Below are 23,799 nucleotides of genomic sequence, written 5' to 3'. Positions count from 1 at the left end.
TTGATGGATCATAGTTTCATTCATGGATCTTTCATTTCCGTGGTTAAACTTATTCCTAGGTATTTTATTGTTTTTGATGCCATTTAGAATGAGACAGCTTTTTATTTCCCCAGATGTTTCACTGTTATCGTATAAAAAATGCAACTGATCAGTATGTGTTGATCACATCCTGCAACTTTACACTGATTAGATCCAACAGTTTTTAGTTGAGTCTCTGGGATTTTCAGTGTATAAGAATCTATCATCTGGGGGCATGAGTCGGTTAAGTGTTGGTCTTGATCCCATCATATATATACATGTGTGTGTGTGTGTGTGTGTGTGTGTGTGTGTGTGTGTATATATGTATGTATGTATATGATGACAGTTTTTTTTTCTTTTCATTTGGATACCTGTTAATTTCTTTGTGTTGCCTAATTGCTCTAACTAGGACGTTCAGTACTATGTTAAGAGTGGTGAAAGAAGATTCAGTTTAAAGGAAAAAAAGCCTTTTCTTCATGTCATTTTATTTTATTTTTTTATTTTTTTTAGTGATTTATTTTTGACAGAGAGAGAGACAGAGACAGAGAGAGAGAGAGAGAGAGAGAGAGAATCAGTGGGGGAGGGGCAGAGAGAGAGGGAGACACAGAATCTGAAGCAGGTTCCAGGCACCGAGCTGTCAGCACAGAGCCCAATGTGGGGCTCGACCTCACAGACTGCAAGAGCATGACCTGAGCCGAAGTCATATGCTCAGTCGACTGAGCCACCCAGGCGCCCCTTCTTCATGTCATTTTAGACGTCTATTCTGCTCACTTTCCCTTGATCCTGATCTGTTTTACTTTATTTTCTCTGAGGCACGATGGAGATCATACAGCTGTGCAGTCTTCCCAGGTTAGTCTTAATCGTTTCCTCTGACTGGGTTTTTCACTTTTTTAAATCTCTTTGAGGGCCTTCTCCAGGTCCACCTCAGCAGTTTTCTAAGGGTTGACTTAGGTCTAAAACAAACAGTAAAGCCACACATTCAAGTTAAGCTCATGACAAACTGAAAAAACAAACATGGTTAAGGAATCTTATTGTTTAATGTTAGGAGAATGTGCCCAGCGTTGTTATAAAGAAAAGTGGGTGGAATTTACCAAAGGGATGAAGATGTATTCATGCAGGCACGTGTAATTTCACATCCTGCCCGTGGACTGACTTCCACTGTGCTCTCATCAGGTGGGGCACTTTGGACAATCTCCTTCCTTCGGGATTGTCCTTGAGGACAAATGTTGAACTATAGGAGATGATCATTGCTACCTCATAAAAAATTGTGCAGTTTTTAATACAAAAACAACCATATTCTCCCTTTGAGCCCTCCTCAAAACCTCTGCAATGACCACAGGTCTAAGTTTGCATCTCCACTGAGGGCTGAAACCATTATGCCATGCTTTACCGCGTTTCATCAGCCGTGCACTTTGCAATGAGTCAGCAGTCACAATGCTTACAATTTTTTTAAATGCTTATTTTTGAGAAGGAGAGACCATGAGCGGGAAAAGAGAAGAGAGAAAGGGGGATAGAGGATCCAAAGCAGGCTCTGCTGACAGCAGTGAGTCTGATGTGGGGCTCGAGCTCATGGACTGTGACATCATGACCCAAGCTGAAGCTAGATCCCCAACTGACCGAGCCACTGAGGTGCCTCAATAGTTATAATTTTTTTTTTTTAATGTTTATTTTTGAGAGAGAGAGAGTGTGAGTGGGGAAGGGAAGAGAGAGAAAGAGACACAGAATCTGAACCAGGCTCTGAGCTGTCAGCACAGAGCCCAACACAGGGCTGGAACTCACAAAGCATGAGATCATGACCTGAGCTGAAGTCAGATGCTTAACCGACTGAGTCACCCAGGTTCTCTAGTTATAATTTTGTAATGACAGCATGTATAGTTTTCTATGACTTGGGAAAGAGAGTTGCCTCCCAAGGGCCCCTTCCTCCTCTGGCCTCTCTTAGGGGAGCTTATCTGCACAGTGGCTGTGGCTATGTCTATAGCTGAGCCCCTGGGTCTGTAAGGGTCGACAAAATACTCTACAGAGAATTTGTTTCCCCCCCGGGAGCTCTGGTACCATGCAGTACGTTCAGACACTGGGCCCACGTTCGTCCCAAAACTGTTGTGACTTGCTGTCTCAGTGATGAAGGACTGAGGTTTATCCCCTCATGTCCCATTCCTTCCCATCTGGCCTTCACTTCCGCGCTCCATCAGCCCAGCTGCAACCTTGCTACCATGTGGACAAGAATGACGGGACCGCATGCTTCAGTCGTGGCACGTCCTGTGGAGTCAGGACACGTGGGTGACTGAGACATGGGCCCTTCCCTTGAGCTCAGGTGAAAAGTATATTAAACAGGTGGAGTAAAGTAACTCTGGCTGTGACACCAAAGTGTCTGGGAGCCCCGGAAGCATGAGAGAGGGATTGAAACATGGGGGTGAGAGGACAGGTGTGGAGGGGCAGGGTGGCACACAGGCTCAGAGCTTAGAGTTGTGATGGTTGGGATTCCAGCCTGTCTGCACCGTGACCATCGCCAGCCACATGACCTTGGTCCCGTTCCTTGTCCCTGGAGTTCCTTGTCTTTGTGTATAAAATGCGAAGGTGGACGTCGAACTAAAGTGCACAGAGCCGAGCAGGCCCTGGAACGATGCAGGACCCTCAGGCGGGGTTGGAGTTGGAGGGCGTCTACAGAGGTGACAGCGTGTGTCAAGGCGCAAGACTGAGAGGTGTGGTCTAGAGGAGGGCTGCTGTGGCTGCGGTGGGAAGGGTGGTGGTCAGTGAGGTGGAGTGGGCGGGGCGACATGAGGCCCTGGCTTTGTGCCCACTCATTTTGAACTGTCCATCAGACATCTAAGCGGGGACATCGGTATCTCACTGGATGTGCGCGCCTGGAGCTCAGGGGAGCATTTGGTCTACGGATACGTGGTGCCGGTGCCCGCCGGCACCGGAAGTGCCCACAGTGAGGCCTACTGGTGCGCTGCCACATGGGCTGTTGCGTGCTGGGAAATGTGCGACACTCAGGAAGTGGGTTGGGGGGATGTCTTCTGCGCTCTGGGCGTGTGCTCAGTGATTTGTAGGAGGTTTAAGAAAGTGGAAATTTGATCTGAATTGGATGTTATCAGGAAACGGGGTCGGTCCTATGATTGGATATCCTGAAATTTAAAAAAAAAATTTTAAATATTTATTTAAATATTTTTGAGAGAGAGAGAGACAGAGAGTGCAAGCAGGGGAGGGGCAAAGACAGAGGGAGACACAGAATCCGAAGCAGGCTCCAGTCTTGGAGCTGTCAGCGCAGACCCCCAGGCAGGGCTCGAACCCATGAACTGCGAGATCATGACCTAAGCAAACGGAGGACGCTTAACCAACTGAGCCATCCAGGCACCGCCCCACTACAATTTTTTTAATGCTTATTTATTTTGAGAGAATGTGAGCAAGTGAGGAGCAGAGAGAGAGGGAGAGAAAGTCCCAAGTAGGCTCCAAGCTGTCAGCACAGAGCCGGGCGCGGGGCTGGAACTCATGAACCATGAGATCATGACCTGAGCCAAAATCAAGAGTTTGGATGCTTAACTGAGTGAGCCAGCCAGGCGCCCCTGAAATATTTTATCTTCAAGGCGGGGGACGGGAGTGGCACTACAGCAGCTGGTGGACAGTGTAGCTGTCACTCAGGTCACACAGGAGAGGGTGGGCACCTGGTCATTTCCATTGTTTGCACAGGGTTCTTGTTTTTGTCCATGCTCTGGCATGGTGACGGCGTGGTTTTTGACCTTACTTCAGTCTGTCATGGTCACTGAGGTCAGTGTCCGGTGAACTTGCTCATGTCCAACAGGAGAATCCCAGAGTTTAGAGCGGAATGCCAGACCATAGCCTGGCCCCCAGGCCTATCCCTTTCCAATCATGACCCCTCCCGCGGCCAATTTCAACCTGTAATACAGATAGAAATTAGCCCCACACAGAGAGATCTAGGCAGAGGGAACATTACACACAAAGCTGTGAGCGTGTGAGGATCCTGGGCACTGCAGAGAGTGGAAGTTCAGGGTGGGAGATCTGAGGCCAGGGCCTGGGGACTGGCCCCCCTGAGGGGCTGGTCAGAGACGCCTCGCACAGGAGGGAAGTTCTGAATGGGAACAGGCTGAGGGCACAGATATCCCGGTGGGGACATTGTTCTCAAGAGCCCAGCTGCTGGTGGGGCCTTAGTGGCGCTCAGAGGGCCCCTTAGACGTGACTGGGCTAGAGCAGAGCAAGGGACCTGGGGCCGGTGTGGGCGGTTGGTCAGGGGCACCCAGAGGCAGATGCAGGCAGGGCGCTCACACCACGGAACCTACACAGTTTGAGCAGACTCCACAGCATCATCACACACACTACCCAAAAGTGTATTGACAGATGTGCACACCCAGGGACACACACGCAGGACACAACATCCTGTGCAGGTGCACACACAGATACCCACCAGGACACAGACACAGGCATATACCCAAAGGTAGACTTATTTATACAGCCACATTGATAGACACACGTGTCCAAATGGTCACACATGTACAGATGTAGCCATCCAGACAGGCACGCACACACGATCTCACTCACTCACACAGACACACAGTCGCACAGACCTTCCCTAATGATAATCAGATCCACATCCATAGGGACGTGGTCATAAATGTGTAACATCTGCTTCTGCGAGAAAAGGGCATTTGGACTACATAAGTTCATTACAGACTTTACTGATATAAAGGATGTGCGATTTACAGATGATAATAATATATACAGTGGTCTCTATTGTAAGCCTCACATAGCCGATGGATTCTCAAAGAATGCTTCTGTTAATTTTTGCTTTAACTCCTTGATGTGTCAAGATCTGTACAAAGCTTCAACATATCTATGTATTGTAACCAAGCAAATCCAATTCTGCGTGTATACCCAATAGAAATGAGGGCATTTTTCCTCCAAAATATACACAGTTGACCATTGAACGCCACAGATTTGAACTACATGGGTCCATTTATACACGGGGTTGTTGTTTGTATGAAACAGTACCGTACTATGAATGTATTTTCTCTTCTTTATGATTTTCTTAATATCATTTTCATTTCTCTAGCCATATAAAATATGTGCTAACCAACTGTTTATGTTCTCAGTAAGGCTTCCTGTCCGTAGCAGACTATTATTTTAGTTAAGTTTTTGGAGAGTCCAAAGTTATATGCGGATTTTCAACGGACCGAGTGTCAGCACACCCAGCCCCCGTGTCGTTCAAGGGTCAGCTGTAGGATTATAGGCTTATAAGCAACTTGATTGATCATAAGCAAGAACCCAAAACAACCCACAGAGCTATCAATGGGGACATGCCTAAATAAATTATACGGTCACAGAATGGAAGAAAACACAGCAATGAAAACTACTGCTTCATGCCACGTGGATGAATCTCTTAGAAAAAGAAGTGGGTGACACTGATACAAGTCAGAGACAAATCAGTATGGGCTGTAACCTCAGCTAGAAAGGTTAAAAAAACAACAACAGTGAATCTAATATATTGTGAAAAAGGACAGTAATGGTCACGTTTGTGCAGGGCTCTGTTCTAGGACATGTACGGGTGAGGTTTAGTGGATGTTGACAGGCAAATACTCATGAAGCCATGCTCTTAACATTTGTCCACTTCATCTTATTGAAATTACACATATAGAAAAAAAGAGAAATAAAATAAGTACCAGTGCACACCCCACAGAATAAAAAAGCACAGCAAAATTAGAATTCCTATATGAACCTCACAGATTGCAAATCCCATTTTACACCTCAGAGGAATCCTTTATCCAGAAATTTTGCTTTACTAATTCTCTTTCTTTTTAATTCATGGTTTGACACCTTACAAATGTCACTAATCACAGATACATTTTATGCTTGTTGTGAAATCCATATGAATGAAATCATTAGTGTGCTTTTCTCTACTATGGATTTTTTTTTTCTTTTAGTATTTGCAAGATGAATGTATCACTTGTGAATCATCCCAATGTATCACTTGTTAATTATCCTTTATTTATAATATATGTATTTTAAACTGTTCATGTACCTATAGAATTTTATTAAACACATCGCTCAAGACTATGTGGGGATGTCATTTAGTCAAAATATTTACACTTTTTATTATCTTTATGTTACATGGTTATTTAGTATTTTATAACTTAATTTCCAAACATGCCTTTTAATATTTTCCATTTACCTCTGTTGTTGATTGATGTCTTGATTGTTTCCTTGTCTTGTTTCACTCCATACAAATCAAAGATACTTTTCATGGTTGTCTATACTGTAAACATTCAGTCTGTACTAAATTTAAACATCCTTTACTTGTATGTAAATGTATGTGTCAGGCCAGATTTGTCACTCTTGATGTGTGGATCCATGAGAACCTTAACAATTTTATATTGGCTGTTTCTACTAATTTCTGAGATGGCTGATATAAAAATTCCTGATACATTTGTGGACTGGTATCTTTATCCTTGCTATTCTCAAACTGGCTTTATGTAATTTAAGTCAGTATCATAAGTTACATACATATTCTGTTATATCTTCTTGGTGATGCTTTCTCGCTGTAAATTATTTCTTTCTGATATAAATACATGTTAAGCATGTGTTCGTGTCTTATTATGTAATAATTATAACAGGTATATTTTTCAAAACCTGTTTCATATATTTATATTTTAGATGTGTCCCTTGTATCCATGTTATTGTTGAATATTTTTAATATATCAAAAATTACTGGCTGATGATCTGAGCATTTACTCCATACTCATTTCATGAGATGGCTCATATATATTTAGGTTTAAATACATTCTCCGTGGATATGTGTGTGCTTTTCTTTGCCTCACTTGTTCTGTACATTTCCTTTTAAAAACTTTCTGTTGAGGGGCACCTGGGTGGCTCAGTCAGCTAAGCCTCCAACTTTGGCTCAGGTCGTGATCTCACAGTTTGTGAGTTCAAGCCCTACATCAAGCCCTCCCTGCTTGGGAGTCTCTCTCTCTGCCCTGCCCCACTTGCACGCATGCATGTGCATGCACTCTCTCTTTCTCTCTCAAAATAAATAAATTAATTAAAAAATAAAAACTTGCTATTGGTTATTTCTGTACATTTCAATTTTTCCTTCTTCATATTTGTGGGGTTTATTAGTATTTAAGCTGAAAATGACAATGCACTTATTTAACACAATAAAATAGAGATAAAATCTTTGCTCTCCTGAAAAATATAAGATTTAAATATTAATTTGCTTATCTCAGTTTATGTGCTATTGAGTCTATACATGGTAATCCATCACTCTGTCTTCAAAAAGGAAATATTAATGTCTTATACAGAGAATGTTTGTATTAATCTACAAACACACCCCTCTCATAGATCCTCATTCCTTCTACCATCACAGACCATTCATCTGGGATCACTTTCCTTCAACCTTAAATAGAATCTTTAAAGTGTTCTTTATGTCAGTTTTTTTTTTTTCATTAAATTTCTCATGTTTGGTCTCAAATAGTCTTATACTGTTTCTTTGAAGATGCATTTGTTGTATATAGAAACTTGGTGGTGGTTATCTCTCCCACAGTTTCAGTATGTCCTTCTATTGTGTTCTGGACACTAATATTATACTGGGTGTAAGTGGAGACATTGTGTGTATAAGCCATATATAAACATATATAGCTCTGAGAGACAGTATTTGGACCTGAGTTGCATAAGACTTCACCCAACGATCCTAACATTGAGATGCAATCAGTGAATGGATAGGTTTTAATTTTGGTTGTCCCATTAACAAGGGCGTAAGAGGGTAAAATGTAGATGATGGATAATAAAATGGGCATCGGTGATCAAATTGATGGATTGTGCTAGAAATGGTCTAGGTGTTCACCAATACTATTCTTTTGGACTCCCGAGAGGAAAAGTATGTCCTCGCTTCCCTTACACTTAACTTAGGACCATGTTAGTGCTAGGTATGCCATTCAACTTGTTTTGAAGTCAGTGAGGAAGCACCTTCACCTTTGGCTATTTGAGCTTAACAGGCCAGCTGCTCTGTTTATTATTAAGCTTCCTGGACATTCCGGACTCAACTCCCTGGAGGCCAAAGTAATCCACCTCACTGATATTTCTGCCAAATGGTTCTCTCAAGGAGACCCATAGAGCCACACCTCTGTCATCGTCGAAAAGAATGTTCTCGCACATGATAATTTGGAAGAATTGACCAGAGACACCCAACAATTGACCCCCCAAAAGTAAAAACAACATTGGAAATTTAATAATTGTTGATCTGATAAAAAGAGAGAGTTCTTATTTGGACTAAACGACAATATGGCCCTACCAGAAATTCTAAAATTCCCACCATTTACCAATGTACAACTATTGGTCTACTGACAAAATGATAGTGTTTATGAACCAATATTGGTGAGGAAATATTAATGAGGCCACAAAAGTGCCTACTTCACTTGTCCTGTTTGTCCAGTGGTACAAGGAAAGGTGTTCATACTGCTCCCAGACACTTTGAACTGCCCAATGGAACATTTGAGGTTTGGCAAATGAATTTCATACAGCTTTCCCTGTCTCGTGGATATAAATGTGTTTTAGTCATGGTTTATACGTTGTCTCACTGGACCAAAGCTTTCCCTTGTAGACAGGCCACTGCTTCTTCTGTGGCTAAAACTCTGTTAGAAAAGATTATCACTACCTGAGAAACACCTCTCAAACATCATGGTGGTTGGGTAACCCATTTTACCCATAACGTGCTTCAACAGTTCTGTTTGGCTGGTTTTATACTTTGATTGTGTGTGTCATCCTCAGTCCTCAGGGTTAGTTGAACACACTAATGGCACTGGTAAGACTCAATAGGCAAAATGTGTAGAGATCTTCGATATACATTGTTCAAAAATATTGCCATCAGTCCTAATTCTCAGATCTCCCACTGTTCATAGATTCTCACCCTTTGGGATAGTCACGGGACTTCTAGTGTACTTGGCCCTGCCTCCTCCGACCCACAGTTGATAAAGTAGATATCCTTCAAAATCGTAAAGGCCTAATTGCTCACTAAGGCACCGAGGGACAAAAGGCCACTGAATTAAGAAAAAAACTGACTCTTGATCAGCAATGCTTTCCGAGAAGGATCCTGATCAAAAGGGAGGAATGGGAAAATGAATAAAGGACAACTTCACTAAAATGGAGTTGGGATGGCCAAAAGGAGGAACTCTCACCCAGTACTACTGGAAATCAAGAATTCCAATTACCAAGACCAACAGAAGAATCAACAGGGAAGAATCATTAACTACAGACCCTAACAGGAAAAGATGTGCACTGCATTTCCTACAAGAAATTGACCACCCCAGCAACTCAAACAAAGAGAAACCACATTCACCCTGAACTCTTGCTTTTCTCCAGTGGACTTGCGTTCAAAACAATCCTTCCCAACTTCCTCTTTCTTCTCCATAAATAAGTTCCTTACTTTTGTTTGCTGAACTAGTCTATGGTTTTTGCAATAGATTACTTGTCCTGAATTGCAATTCTCTGCTCTTTCAGAAGAAACCCATTTTTGCTAGCAAAATAACTGATTTGTTTTTAAGGTCTGCCATATGAAACCATGTTAAGTCCACACCTACTTAAGCCTAAGAGCAATTAGTCTTGATAGTCCTAACTTTTGAATCATATGGCCTGTAGGAATGTATCCCTTGCACAACAGACCTACCTGTGCTTTGTGAAACCTTCCTATATAAGTTTTTTGTTTTTTTTTTTTAATAAAATGCACCTCAGGGCACCTGGACTGCTCAGTCGGTTAAGCGTTGGACTTCGGCTCAGGTCATGATCTCCTGATTCATGAGTTCAAGCCCCATGTTGGGCTCTGTACTGACAGCTTGGAGCCTGGAGCCTGCCTCTGATCTGTGTCTCCCTCTCTCTCTGCCCCTCCCCTACTCGTACTCTGTCTCTCTCAAGAATAAATAAGCATTAAAAAAAATTAAAAATTTTAAAAATTAAATGCACCTAATGGTATACACATGTGCTTTATGCAAAAATTGTCACCGTTATTTATGATGCTGCTTGCTGACTCAGAGTGGTTGTATTTTGTGTTTGAAAACAAATCACCAGTGATTCTGCAAAGAGGGGTCCCTGACACCCTCCTACATCAGTATATGTACCAACCTTGTGATGATAACAATAGTAACAATAAGAGCCTGTATTTAGCGCTAGGCCCTGTGTTAAGCACTTATCATCTCATTTTCCGTGAAGTAGGTTGTAGTACTTTCCCATTTTAGTTATTAAATCTTGGGGGAAGGAGGGAGGTCATAAAAAGAGTTCCACTTCTCCAGGTTACGCTAGGGTCCCTCCCCCAGGTATTATGTATCAGAAGGTGTCTTTTGGGTCCGATAACTTTGATTTTCAGTAAATTCACAGGTGATGATGTCAGTAAGTTCACAGGTGATGATGTTACCGCCGTCTCAGGGATTTAAATTTGGGAATTAACGAATTGGAGTAACATTTAATGGTACTACACAAAGTCCCCACCAGCGGGACATATCCACTGTTCAATTTAAATCTCAGTCCCCAAAGCTGAGAGGTGAAACAGCTCCCCCAGTATTAAAGACTGGATCACGCGCTGGAGACCTCTGAGGACATGACTTTGCCCCAGGTGACCACAGAAATATGGGTGCGTCGCCTTTAAGAGGAGCTTTGGCACTCCAGGACCTTCTTTCCCCCGCATCTTTCTCCTCCACGAGGCCTCCGCCTCCGGCGGCCAGGCGGTTGCCAGGAAGACCGGGAAAGATGCCCACTGCCTGGTTGGATGCAGGGCTCCAACTACATTACCCAGAAGTCTGTGCCGCCGCATCGGCGTTGTGCTCAAGGCAGCCCGGAAGATGGGCGTTTCCCGCCGCCCGGAGCGGCTGAGGCGGGACTTCCGGCGTCGCCAGCGTGACGTCTTTTGCCTGTGCCGGGACTCTCCACACGGGCCGTTGAGGCCCCGAGTCTGGGGCGGGGCCGGCTTCCCGCGCGGCTCTTCGGAACCGAGCCCGGAAGGACGGTACCGTACGCGCCTTTGTTACTCTCCATGAGCCCCGTCGTGGGACCGGCGGCCTTGCGCGGAGGCGTCGGCTGGAGCTGGGCCCTTCCCGGGGCCTTCGCACACGCGCGCTGCCCTCGGACGCCCCGGCCGCGGTACCCTGAGCTGTGCGCGTTTGTACCCGGGGGAGACGGGCTGGGAGCGCGACAGTCGGCCCGCGGGCACCGTGCCTAGTGGAGCTTTGGGGTTCCGGCTGAGCCCGCAGGGCCTGCCCGCTTTGCCCGCTTCTCGCCACCCGGTTCTGCTCACGGGATCCCATGGAGGCTGCGGCGCGGACAGACGGGGCTCAGGTGAGCGGAGGGGCGGCTTGTTCTAGGACCTTCCTCACTTGGCCTTCATCGCTCCCTCTGAGTGCAAAGGCGGCGGAGGGCACTCACTCCCCGCGGGTATGTGCCGAGGTTCCGGGTATCAGTATCGGTGGGATGAGGTGTGCAAGGGTTTCCAAGGCGCTGGCACAAATACTTGGAGGTGGAAGTGAGTTAGGAGTGTCCCGGGAACCGTAGGTCCCTCTTAATCGGGTCAGAGCGGACGGCAGGTGGTCAGGGGTCGGGCCTGGAGTGGCCGCCTGAGGAGCTGGGCCTCTGTTCCAAGGGTGGTGAAAGACGTGGCAGATTTGGAGCAGGAGAGGTGACCCGACCCAGATCTTAACGGGGCTCCCTTTGGCTGCTCTCTGGCTGAGAACAGAGCATGGGCATGAGTGGGGAGCCTACCAGTAGTCTGTGAGTGTTGACGGCAGCTGGCCCAGAGAGGCGGCTGTGGAAGTGAGAGATGGTGGTGGATTTTGTATCTGGGCGTTTTGTTTTAGGTAATTATATATTTTTGAGAGAGAGATTGAATGCACAAGCAGGGGAGGGACAGAGAGAGAGAATCCCAAGGAGGAGCAGGCTCCTCGGTCTCTGGTCTCAGCACAGAGCCCGATCTCACAAACCATGAGATAGTGACCTGAGCCGAAATCGGGAGTCTGTCACTTAACTGCCTGAGCCACCCAGGCACCCGTTATATCTGTTTTTTTAACCAGAGTGACCAGATTTTCTTGTGTGAAGGGTGAATAAGAGAAAGGAACGAATTGTGGATTACTCTAAGGTTTTTGTTTTTGTTTTGTGCTTTCTTTACCTGGTAGAATGACGGAGATGCCATCAACTGAGATAGGGAAGCTGATAGCAGGAGTAATTTTCAGTGGTAATATTGGGAGTTAGGCTGTCGTCATGTTTCGCTTAAGAAGTCCCAGAAACTCCTTAGTTGAGACATCGAGCTGGATGTGGGTTTTAGTTCTGGGGAAGGGTACTGGTTGAAGAAGTTCAAAAGGTGGCGGCTGGTATGTTGAATGCGGTGGAGCTACGGGTTAAGTTTAGGAGGGAGTATCTTCAGGTCATGGTGGCAATGCGGTTAATAACAAGAAAACTTGAAACTTGGGACTGAGGACTGGGTCTCTCGCTTAGGCACTGGGTGACAGTGTACCTGTCACAAAGATACATGAGCACTTCCTGGACACCACGTGCAGAGCAGCATGGGGTGGGAGGCGGTTTGCCCTGTGGGTGCATATGGTGTGATCCAGAAAGTTGGTAGTGGAAGTGGCAGTCCCAGATGGGGAGAAGGGGTGGTTCAAAGAGTGACGTACATGTGAGGAGAAGAGTGAAGTGATGGCATGAAGGTTGTGTCTGGGACGCATGGTCTGAAGGACACCGGGAGAACTGGCCAGCACGAATGTTTGGCGCCCTTCGTGCCGGACCCAGAGCTTACCCAGTACCCACCTGCCCGCCTGCCTGGCTCTCTGCTCTGCACCCAGTGCTCAGAGGGACGTGAGAAGAGAGCAGGCGCTAGTGGCGCCAAGACCTGGTGTCTCCTCTGAGTCGGGAGCTGGGAGGAGAGGGACCGGGGTGGTCGTGTGAGTGGATTGACTGGGGAGTCCTCTTGCCTGTGGCTCAACTGTCCCCCCATCACGACAGGGCTGTGTGACCTTTGAGGATGTGTTCGTGTACTTCTCCCGGGAGGAGTGGGAGCTCCTTGAGGAGGCTCAGAGACTCCTGTACCGTGATGTGATGCTGGAGAACTTTGCACTTGTGGCCTCATTGGGTAAGTCCCTGTTTTATCTGTGAGTATATAGCAAATTACCCCAAAACTTAGTGTCTTAAAACAGTAAAAATTCACTATTTCAGTTTCAGTGCATCAGGAATCTGGTCACAGCTTTCCTGGATGCTTTTTGCTTAGGCTCTCTTACGAGGTTTCAGTGAAGGAGTCAGCCAGGGCTGCGTTCTCATCCGAAAGCCAGTCTCTGGAAGAATCCACTTACAGGCTCACTCATGTGATTGTTCCCAAGAATTAGTTTCTTGTGGCTTATTGAACGTGGGAATTAGTTCCTCTCTGGCTGTTGACCTACAGACCTCAGTTCTCTGTCCTGGTGGCCTTTCTGTGCTGTGCCTTGTAACATGGAAGCTGCCTCCTCTCTGAGCAAGTGAGCAGAGAGTACCCAAGATGGAATCCAGCCTTTTTCCAACCTGACCTTGAAAGTGACATCCCCTTATTCTGTTCCTTAGAAAATGGGTCGGTCAGTCTAACCTACAGTCCAAGGAAGAGGCTCACACAGGAGGCAGCCATTCTTAGGGCCGTCTTAGAGGCTGCCTTCCACAGGCCCTCACATTCACTCCGGTGTCCCTGGGGTTTGGTTCCCCTGTTTCCTAGAGGCATCTCTTTCTGTCCAGCCACCTCAGTGACTCCCTCCCCTGTTTGGGTCCCAGAATAGGTGCTGTGGGTGCCGGGGCTGGGCCACGTGCAGTGTCCCCTCCCCTGCTGAACACTTCCAACACTTTTTGCTCAAAGTCTTGCAGGAACAGGTTAGAGGTTCAGGGCCTTTTTAGTCTGCTCAACAGATTCAACATGGCTGTGTGCTTCCTGGCCAGGTATCTGTCCAGATCGACGGTACCTTGGTGTCCCCGGTTCTGCCCTCGCCATCCAGCTGACATTTCCTGGGGCCTGAGTATGCCAGGAATTACAGGCACTGACATGGTCACCGCTCATGAACGTCTCAGGGCTGCTCTGGCAAATCTTTCTTCAAGGATTTCCATTTTTAACATTCCATTTTCTTTCTTTTTTTTTCGAGTTTATTTTTATTTTTTGAGAGAGAGATAGAGAACAGGCAGGGGAGGGGCAGAGAGAAAGAGAGGGAGACAGAATCCCAAGCAGGGTCTACACTGTCAGCACAGAGCCCAGTGCAGGGCTTGAACTCATGAACCACGAGATCGTGACCCTAGCTGAAATCAAGAGTCAAAGGCTCAACTGACTGAGCCACCCAGGCACCCCTAACGTTTCATTTTCTTCTCTGTGAGGTGGGTCTACCTGGGCCACTCATGTGCCCTGGGTTTTCTTTACAACTTCATCTTCCAGATCCCATGTAGTTGCCCATGGGGAGAGGGGGAGAAAGCCCTGGTGTCTGACGGGGCTGACCTGACTCTAGCCACAGTGAGCGAGACCCAGAGAGGGCCTGGCCCTGCAGACTGAGGACCGGAGGAGAGCCATGTCAGTGCTGGGTTCGGGTCAGACTTGCAGCCTACTTCGTGTTCACCAGTGTTTTCTTGCCAGGGCCTATAGCGCTACCTCCTTTCTGCCTTGCCTTCCCCACTCCTGGCACTTTGTGCACTTGTCTCTTCTCTTCTGTCTTCCAGCCCTGACTGTTTCCTCCTTTCTCTGGTGTCCGTGTCTCATTCTTCTCTGTTCCCTCTGCCACACTCTGCAACACTGGCTGCTTTAATGTGCAGTGAGTTGTGCACATCTCCTTAAACAGTCCTGAAGAAGCAGCTACTCACCGCAGTCAGATTTTCCTGGGTCTGGACCCAGCCTTCTGCGCAGAGCCCTCCTGGCACCAGCCGCCAAGGCCCTGCTCCGTGGAGGAGTGAGCTGGAGACCTCTCTTCTGCTCCCTTTACCATGCACCACCGTCATGCCTGCTACCCATTCTTTCTCCTTACTGTGACTGCTAGAGGCCCAGGACCGACACTGGGCCTGCTGGCTCCCTTGTGCCAGCGGCAAGTCAGGGCACTCGTTCTTTGGTGCGTCACACACATGGATGTGATGCGGCCGCTGCTGTCCACCAAAGCCCACGTGTACCTCACCGGCCTCTTTTCGCTTTCAGATTGTTGGCGTGAAGCAGACAACGAGGAGACGCCTGAGCAGAACGTTTTTGTCGGCGTGTCGCAGCTCAGGACTCCCGAGTCAGGTCCGTTCATCCAGAAAGCCCACCCGTGTGAGGTGCGTGATCCGCTCTTAAGAGACATTTTGAACTTGGTGGAATGCCAGGGATCACCCCCCTTGCAGAAGCCGTACACGCGTGGCCCGTGTGGGAGAGGATTCTTACTCAGTGCGGACTTTTACCAGCACCAGAAGCGATGCAGTGGAGAGGATCTCTTTGGAGGGGACGCTGATGGGGCCTCATACGTGAAGAGCTATGCAGTCCACGTGCCAGGGAAACCCTGTACTTGCAGGGAGGAGGGGATGGACTTTCTGGGCGGCTCTGGCCTCTTCCAGTGCCCTACCACCAGCAATGGGATGATTCCATACAAAAGGACTGAGTGCATGGAATCTTTCCCAGCCGGCTCCAGTGTCGGCCGGCAGCAGACAGACCATGATGGGCTGGTGCTCTTCAGTTGCACCGACAGCGAGAAAGCCTTCCTGAACACCTTTACTCTCCTCGGCAGCCAGGTAAGTCAGACTGAAGTAAGACCCTTTCGATGCCCGCCATGTGGAAATATGTCCAAGGAGAAATCAGCTCTTATCAATCACAGAAAAATTCACAGCGGAGAAGCATCGCATGTGTGTAAAGAGTGTGGAAAGGCCTTCGTTCACCTGTCTCACCTAAAAATGCACCAGAAATTTCACACTGGAAAAAGACATTACACATGCAGTGAGTGCGGGAAGGCCTTCAGCCGCAAAGACACACTTGTTCAGCACCAGAGAGTCCACACTGGAGAAAGGTCTTACGACTGCAGTGAGTGTGGAAAAGCCTATAGCAGAAGCTCCCACCTTGTTCAGCACCAGAGAATTCACACCGGAGAAAGACCTTACAAGTGCAGTGAGTGTGGAAAAGCCTTCAGCCGGAAAGACACACTTGTGCAACACCAGAGGTTTCACACTGGAGAGAGGCCTTACGAGTGCAGTGAGTGTGGGAAGTTCTTTAGCCAAAGCTCCCACCTTATCGAGCACTGGAGAATTCACACTGGGGCAAGGCCTTATGAATGCATCGAATGTGGGAAGTTTTTTAGCCATAACTCAAGCCTCATCAAACATCGGAGAGTCCACACGGGAGCAAGGTCTTACGTGTGCAGCAAATGTGGGAAAGCTTTCAGCTGCAAAGACACACTTGTTCAGCACCAGATAATTCACACTGGAGCCAGGCCTTATGAGTGCAGCGAGTGTGGGAAAGCCTTTAGCCGTAAAGACACACTTGTGCAGCACCAGAAAATCCACACCGGAGAAAGGCCTTATGAGTGCGGTGAATGTGGGAAATTTTTTAGCCATAGCTCCAACCTTATTGTACACCAGAGAATCCACACTGGAGCGAAGCCTTATGAGTGCACGGAATGTGGAAAGTGCTTCAGCCACAATTCCAGCCTCATTCTACACCAGAGAGTTCACACCGGCGCAAGGCCTTACGTGTGCAGCGAATGTGGAAAAGCCTACATCAGCAGCTCCCACCTTGTTCAGCACAAGAAAGTTCACACTGGAGCCAGACCTTACGAGTGCAGCGAATGTGGGAAATTCTTCAGCCGAAACTCTAGCCTCATTCTCCACCAGAGGGTTCACACTGGAGAAAAGCCTTACGTGTGCAGCGAATGCGGGAAAGCCTACAGCAGAAGTTCCCATCTTGTCCGGCACCAGAGGGTTCACACTGGAGAAAAGCCTCACGAATGCAACAGTTTCGGTGCTCCTTCAGCTACACCTCTTAAACTTGTTTAGCGTGAGAAAGTTCACACTGGAGAAAGGCCTTATGAATGCAGAAAATGTGCGGTCTCCTTGTTCGACCTAATAGGACTCACACCAGAGAAAATCTCTGTGAGTACCCTTTGGGAGGGAACCATCAGCCATCATTCGTACATGTATCATGAGGACGTTCCCGATAAGAAGCGTGTAGGTGGGAAGCTTTCATGAGGTACACTGCACTTTGTAGACTACCCAGGGCTCTTGACAGAGTTCTGTCACTGCCAGTGCCTGTGGCGGAAGCCATCTCTTTGCTGCCAGCTGTCAAGGTCCCACAGTGAGTGTCAGTCACTCTGATATGCTCAGGGAACCCAGACCCCTGGGCTCTCTCTCCTGTTCCCTGGAGGGAATCATGAGTGTTCTGAGCCCTGCGAGGTGCTCACTTCCTCCCCCATGGCTGGATTCTGAGTGGATGTGATCCAGCTCTGGCGAAAAGGATTTGAACTGGAGTCTGCTGGGGATTTCCAGACAGGATTTCTCTTCATGAACAATGTTGACTGTAAACACAATAACCAGGACTCTTTCGTCTTGCTTCCACATCACCTGACTTTAGAACTGCTTGCCTCACGCTGCTCTCATCTGCAGTGATCCTCGTATGTGTGTGTGTTGGGGGAGGGGGGTCTCTTTACTGTGTGCAATGGATTGAGAAAAAGTTGGGTTCTTCCAACATGAAGGGAGGAACACCTTTTGTCAGCACCAACTTTATGTGCCTCAGAAGGGTCAACAGGATGGCGGAGAAAAATCTCAGTCTCGGCCTAATTTCCATCGTTGCCCAAGGCTTTGCTAGAAAAGAGTGAAGAGCTTTGGGTGCCTCATCTTGTGGCCTGGAAGGCAAGTTTCCTGTGAGCCCAGAGTTCATTTTGAGGAGGGCATAGTTGGTGTGATAATCCCCAGGGCTTCTGGAAACCATACGAAGTGGGTCTCTTGTTTCTAGGGAATTTCGCATATTCCCCAGGACTTTTCAGGGATTTCTGTCTCCTGGATCAGCCAGTCCCTGATGTCCCTGATATCCAGAATCCCACAGGCAAAGTGTTCTTGCCTGGAAGGCCCACAGGGCAAGGCGGGGATCAAAACAGGTACAGAAACACTGAGATAATGGAGTAGAGGTGAATGTGGCAAATGAGAGGATATGTATCTCTTCTCCAGGAGGCATCTACAGATGCCCATATGATTGTTGAGGGATGAGAGTGTATAGAACTTCTTAGGATCTTCAGACATCTGTATCTCCTGTGGCCAAGGCTACTGTCAGTGTCTAAAGGTTTGTGGATTCCTGTACCTCCCTGGGCTGTTGAGGTTGTGGCCAGCACTACACAGGCAGGAACCTCAGCACTGACAAAGGAGAGCTCCAAGGATAGGGCTTCTCTGACTCAGCTGGCACTCCTAGTGCCTGAAGTGGGACGTGGATTTCACTGCTCTCCAGTTTTTGCTGACATTGAGGCAGGGCTCATCCTCCTAAACTGGGGAGAGGGATGTGGTAGAACCAAAATAGTTGTCAGATGTGACTTTCCAAGAGGGACAGTCAATATGAACTTTATGGGGAACACTTAATTCTCAAAAACTTTGTTGAGGTATGATTGACATGAAATAAACTGCACATATTAAAGTATGAAATGTGTTTCAGCATGTGTATGTACCTACGAAACCATCACCGCAGTCAAGATAATGAACATACTCAACACAACCCCAACATCCCTTGTATCCCTTTATAATCCTTTTATCGCAGTCTTTTTAATACCCTTTTCCACAATTCGTAGGGAACAGCAAGCATTTTCTAGAATTTTATCCTATCCTATGGTATATACTTCCTGGGAGTGGGGACTCTAGCCCTTGTCACTATCCATAACTATTTTGGGATTAATCCATCTCATTGTGTGTATCAATAGTTCGTTCATTTGTATTCAGTATTATTCCACTGTATGCATATACCACAGTTGGTTTTTATCCATTCAGCTAGTAATGGGTGTTTGGGTTGTTTCCAGTTTGGGGCCGTTACAAATAAAGCTGCTCTAAGATGTGTACAAGTTATCGGTTAATAACATTTCATTAGATAGATATAGCACAGTTTACTCTCCTACCGAAGGACTTCCTGGTTGCTTCCAAGTTTGACAATTATGAGAAGCCTGCAATATGTATTTGTGTGTAGGTTTTGTGTGGATGTAAGTTTCCAGTTCTTGGGTTCAAGCCAAGGAGTGTGATTTCCTGGATCATACAATAAGAGTATGTTTAGATTTGTAAGAAACAGTCTTCCAAAGTGGCTGCCCCATTTTGCACCCCCACCAGCAATGAATGAGCGTTTCTGTTGCTCCGCGTCCTCATCAGCATCTGGTGGTGTCAGTGTTTTGGAATTCATCCATTCTGGCAGGTGTGTAATGGTGTGGCGTTGTTGCTTTCATGTGGAATTCCTTAATGACGTGTAAGTATCGTTTTCATATTCCTTTAACACTGTTTTTTGCTGAGCAGAATTTTAATCAAGTCCAAATCACCCAGTTTTTCTTTCAAGGATTGTCTTTTTAGTGTTGTATAAAAAGGCATTGCCAAATCCAAGATTCAGTGTCCAGTGTTATCATCATATAGGTGTTCTGTGGCTTTGTGTTTTGCATTTAGGTCTGTTATCCATTTTGAGAAAATATTTGTGCAAGTATAAATTCTATATCTCGATCATTTTCTTAAACATCAGGATGTCTAGGGGCTCCTGGGTGGCTCGGTTGATTAAGCATCCCACTTTGGCTCGGGTCATGATTTCGCGGTTCATGGGTTCAGGCCCTGCGTCGGGCTCTGTGCTGACAGCTCAGAGCCTGGAGCCTGCTTCCTATTCTGTGTCTCTGTCTCTTTCTCTGCCCCTCTCCCGCTTGTGTGCGTGCTCTCTTTCTCTCTCTCTCAAAAATAAACAAACATTAAAAAAATGAAGATATCTAGTAGTTCCAGCACCATTTGGTGAAAAGACTACCCTTTTTCTACTGAATTGCCTTTGTTCCTCTTTCAACAATCAGTTGACTGTGTTTCTGCTGATCTGTTTCTAGACTCTCTTCCAATTTTTTTCCATCCATTAAGAGAATCGTGGGCATGGGGTAGGTTCTTTGGGGGAAGGGTCTTGTTCATATGGTATAATCCATTCATTGATATTCAGATGTCAAACTAACCTTGCATTTCCTGGGACAAATCCCACCTGGTCATGATGTACATTCCTTTGTATTCGTTACCACATCAGTTTTCTGATACTTTGTTAATGTATTTTGCATCTATATTGATGAGAGATAAAGTTTGGAGATTTCTTGTCATAGCTCTGTGTGACTTTGCTATCAGAGGAATCCTGATCTCGTAGAAAAATATGGGAATGTTGTCTCCTTTATTTCCTGGAAGAATGGAAGAGTTTTTGAAAGATTAGGGATATTTCTTTATTTGCTAGAATTCCTTAGTGAAGGCACTTGAGCCTGCAGTTTTCTTTTGGGAAGACTTTCAGTCGATTTCAGTCAAAATTTACTTAGTATAGTCCTATATAGATTTTCTACTTGTGTCAGTTTGGGATAATTGGTGTCCTTTTAGGAATTCTTCCATTTCAACTAAATTGTCATAATTTGGGAGGATAATGGTTTTTATAATATTCCCTTAGGATACTTTTAGTGTCTGTAGGGTCAGTAGTGTCTTCAGTCCCACTGTAGTTAATTTTTTTCTTTGCCTATCTAAAGTTTTGTCAATTTCATTGATCTTTTGAACCAATTTTTTGTTTCATTTTAAAAAAATTAAAAAAAAATTTTTTTAACGTTTTATTTATTTTTGAGACAGGGAGAGACAGAGCATGAACAGGGGAGGGTCAGAGAGAGGGAGACACAGAATCTGAAACAGGCTCCAGGCTCTGAGCTGTCAGCACAGAGCCCGACGCAGGGCTCGAACTCACGGACCGTGAGATCATGACCTGAGCCGAAGTCAGCCACTTAACCGACTGAGCCACCCAGGAGCCCTAAAAAAAATTTTTTGAAATGTTTGTTTATTTTTGAGAGACAGACAGTGTGAGCTGGAGAGGGGCGGAGAGAGAGGGAGACACAGAATTTGCAGCAGGTTCCAGGCTCTGAGCTGTCAGCACAGAGCCTGATGTGGGGTCGAACTCACAGACGGTGAGATCATGACCTGAGCCAAAGTAGGACACTTAACTAACTGAGCCACTCAAGCGCCCCTCATTTATTTTTTTAATTGAAGGGTAATTGACATACAATATATTAGTTTCAGGTGTACAATATACTTATTCAGTATTCATATACATTACAAAATGGTCACCACAAGTGTAGTTACAAATGTCATTGTACAATGTTGTTAAAATGCTACTGACTGTATTCCCTATGCTCTAGATTGCATCCTGTGTTTATTTATTTTATAACAGGAAGAAGATTGTACCTCTTAATCCTCTTGCCTGTTTCAGCTGTCCTCACCCCCTTTCTGTCTGACAGCCATCAGTTTGTTCTCTGTATCTATGAGTCTCTTTCTGTTTTGTTTGTTCATTTGTTTTGATTTTTAGATTCCACATGTAAGTGAAATCATACGGTATTTTTCTTTGTGTGACTTATGTCACTTAGCATAGTACTGTCTAGGTCCATCGTGTCACAGATGGCAAGATTTCATTCTTTTTTATGGCTGAGTAATATTGTATTTCTCTCCATATAGATAGGTGGATAGATAGCTATAGATATTCATATAGGGAGATTATTAGATAGGTAGTGATAGATGTATATCTTCACACACATACCACATCTTTATCCATTCGTCCATCAGTGGACATCCAGTGTGCCTCCATACCTTGGCTATTGTAAACAGTGTTGTGATGAACGTAGGGAAGCATATGTCTTTGAAGTCGTGCTTTCACTTTCTTCAGATAACCTAGAAGAGGAATTGCCAGACTATATGGTATTTCTGTTTATGATTTTTAAAGGAAGTTTCATACAGTTTTCCGTAGTGGCTGTACCAATTTACATTCCCAGTAGTGCACGAGTGTTCCCTTTTCTCCACATCCTTGCCAATACTTCTTTCTTATCTTTTTGATAATAGGTATTCTGACAGGTGTGAGTTGATCTCATTGTGGTTTTGATTTGCATTTCCCAGGTGGTTAGTGGTGTTGAGCATTTTTTTATATGCCTGTTGTCTGTCATCTTTGGAAAAACGTCTTCAGGTCCTCTGCCCATTTGTAAATCAGGTTGTTGTTGTTGTTTGATAGTGAATTTTATGAGTTCTTCATGTGTTTTGGATGTTAACCCCTTATTAGATATATAATTTGTAAATATCTTCTCCCACTCCGTAGGTTACCTTTTTGTTGTTGATGGTTTCCTTTGCTGTGCAAAAGCTTTTTAGTTTGGTCTCTCTCTCTTTTTTATATTTTTTAATGTTTATTTATTTTTGAGAGAGACAGAGCCAGAGCGCGAGCGGGGAGAGGCAGAGAGCGCAGGAGATGCAGAATCCGAAGGACGCTCCAGGCTCTGAGCTGTCAGCACAGAGCCCTACCCGGGCTCACAAACCGTGAGATCATGACCTGAGCTAAACTCAGATGCTTAACTGACTGAGCCACCCAGGTGCCCCAAGTTTGGTATCTTATTGATATTTGCTTTTGTTGTCCTTGCTTGAGGAGACATTGAAAAACATACCGCTAAGACCAGTGTCAGCAAGCTCACCGCCTATGTTTTCTTCAAAGAGTTTTATAGTTTCAGGTCTTATATTTAAGTCTTTAGCCCATTTTGAGTTTAGTTTTGTATACAGTATAATAAGGTGGTCCAATTTCATTCTTTTTCATGTAGCTGTCCAGTTTTCCCAACACCATTTATTAAATAAGCTGTCTTGTCTTCATTCTCTGTTCTTGTCTTCTTTGTCATAGATTAATTGACTATATAAGTGTGGGTTTATTTCTGTGGTCTCTATTCTGTTTCATTGACCTATGTGTCTGTTGTTGTGTCAGTACCATATTATTTTGACCACTTTAGCTTTGTACTATAGTTTGAAGTTTGGGAACATCGTATCTCCAGCTTGGGTCTTTTTCAAGATTGCTTGGCTATTTGGGGTCTTTTATGGTTCCGTGCAAGTTTGAGGATTATTCTGTGAAAAATACCATTGGTATTTTGATACGGATTGCATTGAATCTGTAGATTGCTTTGAGTAGTATGGACATTTTAACAATGTTAATTCTTCTAATCCATGAGCATGGATTATCTTTCCATTTATTTGTATTGTCTTTAACTTCCTTTAACTTCTTTTATCGGTGTCTTGATAGTTTTTAGAGTATAGGCTTTTCATCTACTTGGTTAACTTTATTATTTTATTCTTTTTGATGCAATTGTAAATGAGATTATTTTCTTTCTGATAGTTTTTATTAGTGTATACAAATGCAACATATTTCCATATATTCATTATGTATCTTGCAAGTTTACCGATTTCATTTATTAGTTTACTAGTTTTCGGGTGGAGGTTTTGCGGTTTTCTGTATGCAGTTTGCCATCTGACATACTGACAGATTTACTTTCTTTCCAATTTGCATGCCTCTTATTTCTTTTTCTTGTGCAATTGCTGTGGCTAGGACTTCCAATACTACTTGACTAAAAGTGGCAACAGTGGACATCCTTGTCTAGTGCCTGATCTTAGAGAAAAAGCTTTCAACTTTTTACTGTTCAGTATGATGTTAGCTGTGGGTTTGTCATCTATAGCCTTTAATATGTTGAGGTACATTTCCTCTACATTTACTTAGTTGAGAGTTTTTGTCATAAATAGATGCTGAACTTTGTCAAAAGCTTTTCCTGCACCTATGAG

At 45.3% G+C, this 23,799-nt stretch overlaps 1 protein-coding gene across 1 annotated transcript; it reads left to right on the top strand.

Annotated features, from left to right (window-relative positions):
• The first annotated feature begins 10,931 nt into the window (after nt 1-10,931).
• Nucleotides 10,932-19,085, top strand: ZNF304 (zinc finger protein 304). Its single transcript, XM_049621854.1, has 3 exons — nt 10,932-11,343; nt 13,000-13,126; nt 15,179-19,085. The coding sequence occupies exons 1-3, from the start codon at nt 11,311-11,313 to the stop codon at nt 16,996-16,998; spliced, it is 1,980 nt and encodes a 659-aa protein (XP_049477811.1). The 5' UTR covers nt 10,932-11,310; the 3' UTR covers nt 16,999-19,085.
• The last annotated feature ends 4,714 nt before the right edge of the window (nt 19,086-23,799 follow it).

This window comes from Panthera uncia, assembly GCF_023721935.1.
Source record: "Panthera uncia isolate 11264 chromosome E2 unlocalized genomic scaffold, Puncia_PCG_1.0 HiC_scaffold_19, whole genome shotgun sequence".
In the NCBI taxonomy this organism is placed as follows: Eukaryota; Metazoa; Chordata; class Mammalia; order Carnivora; family Felidae; genus Panthera; species Panthera uncia.
This window is presented reverse-complemented; position numbering and strand designations above follow the sequence as displayed.

Bases quoted from the DNA above. Each gene is read 5' to 3' on its own strand.
- ZNF304 (XM_049621854.1), top strand. From the start codon at position 11,311: ATGGAGGCTGCGGCGCGGACAGACGGGGCTCAG. The intron at 11,344-12,999 runs GTGAGCGGAGGG...CCATCACGACAG, and splicing joins CGCGGACAGACGGGGCTCAG to GGCTGTGTGACCTTTGAGGA. The intron at 13,127-15,178 runs GTAAGTCCCTGT...TTTCGCTTTCAG, and splicing joins TGCACTTGTGGCCTCATTGG to ATTGTTGGCGTGAAGCAGAC.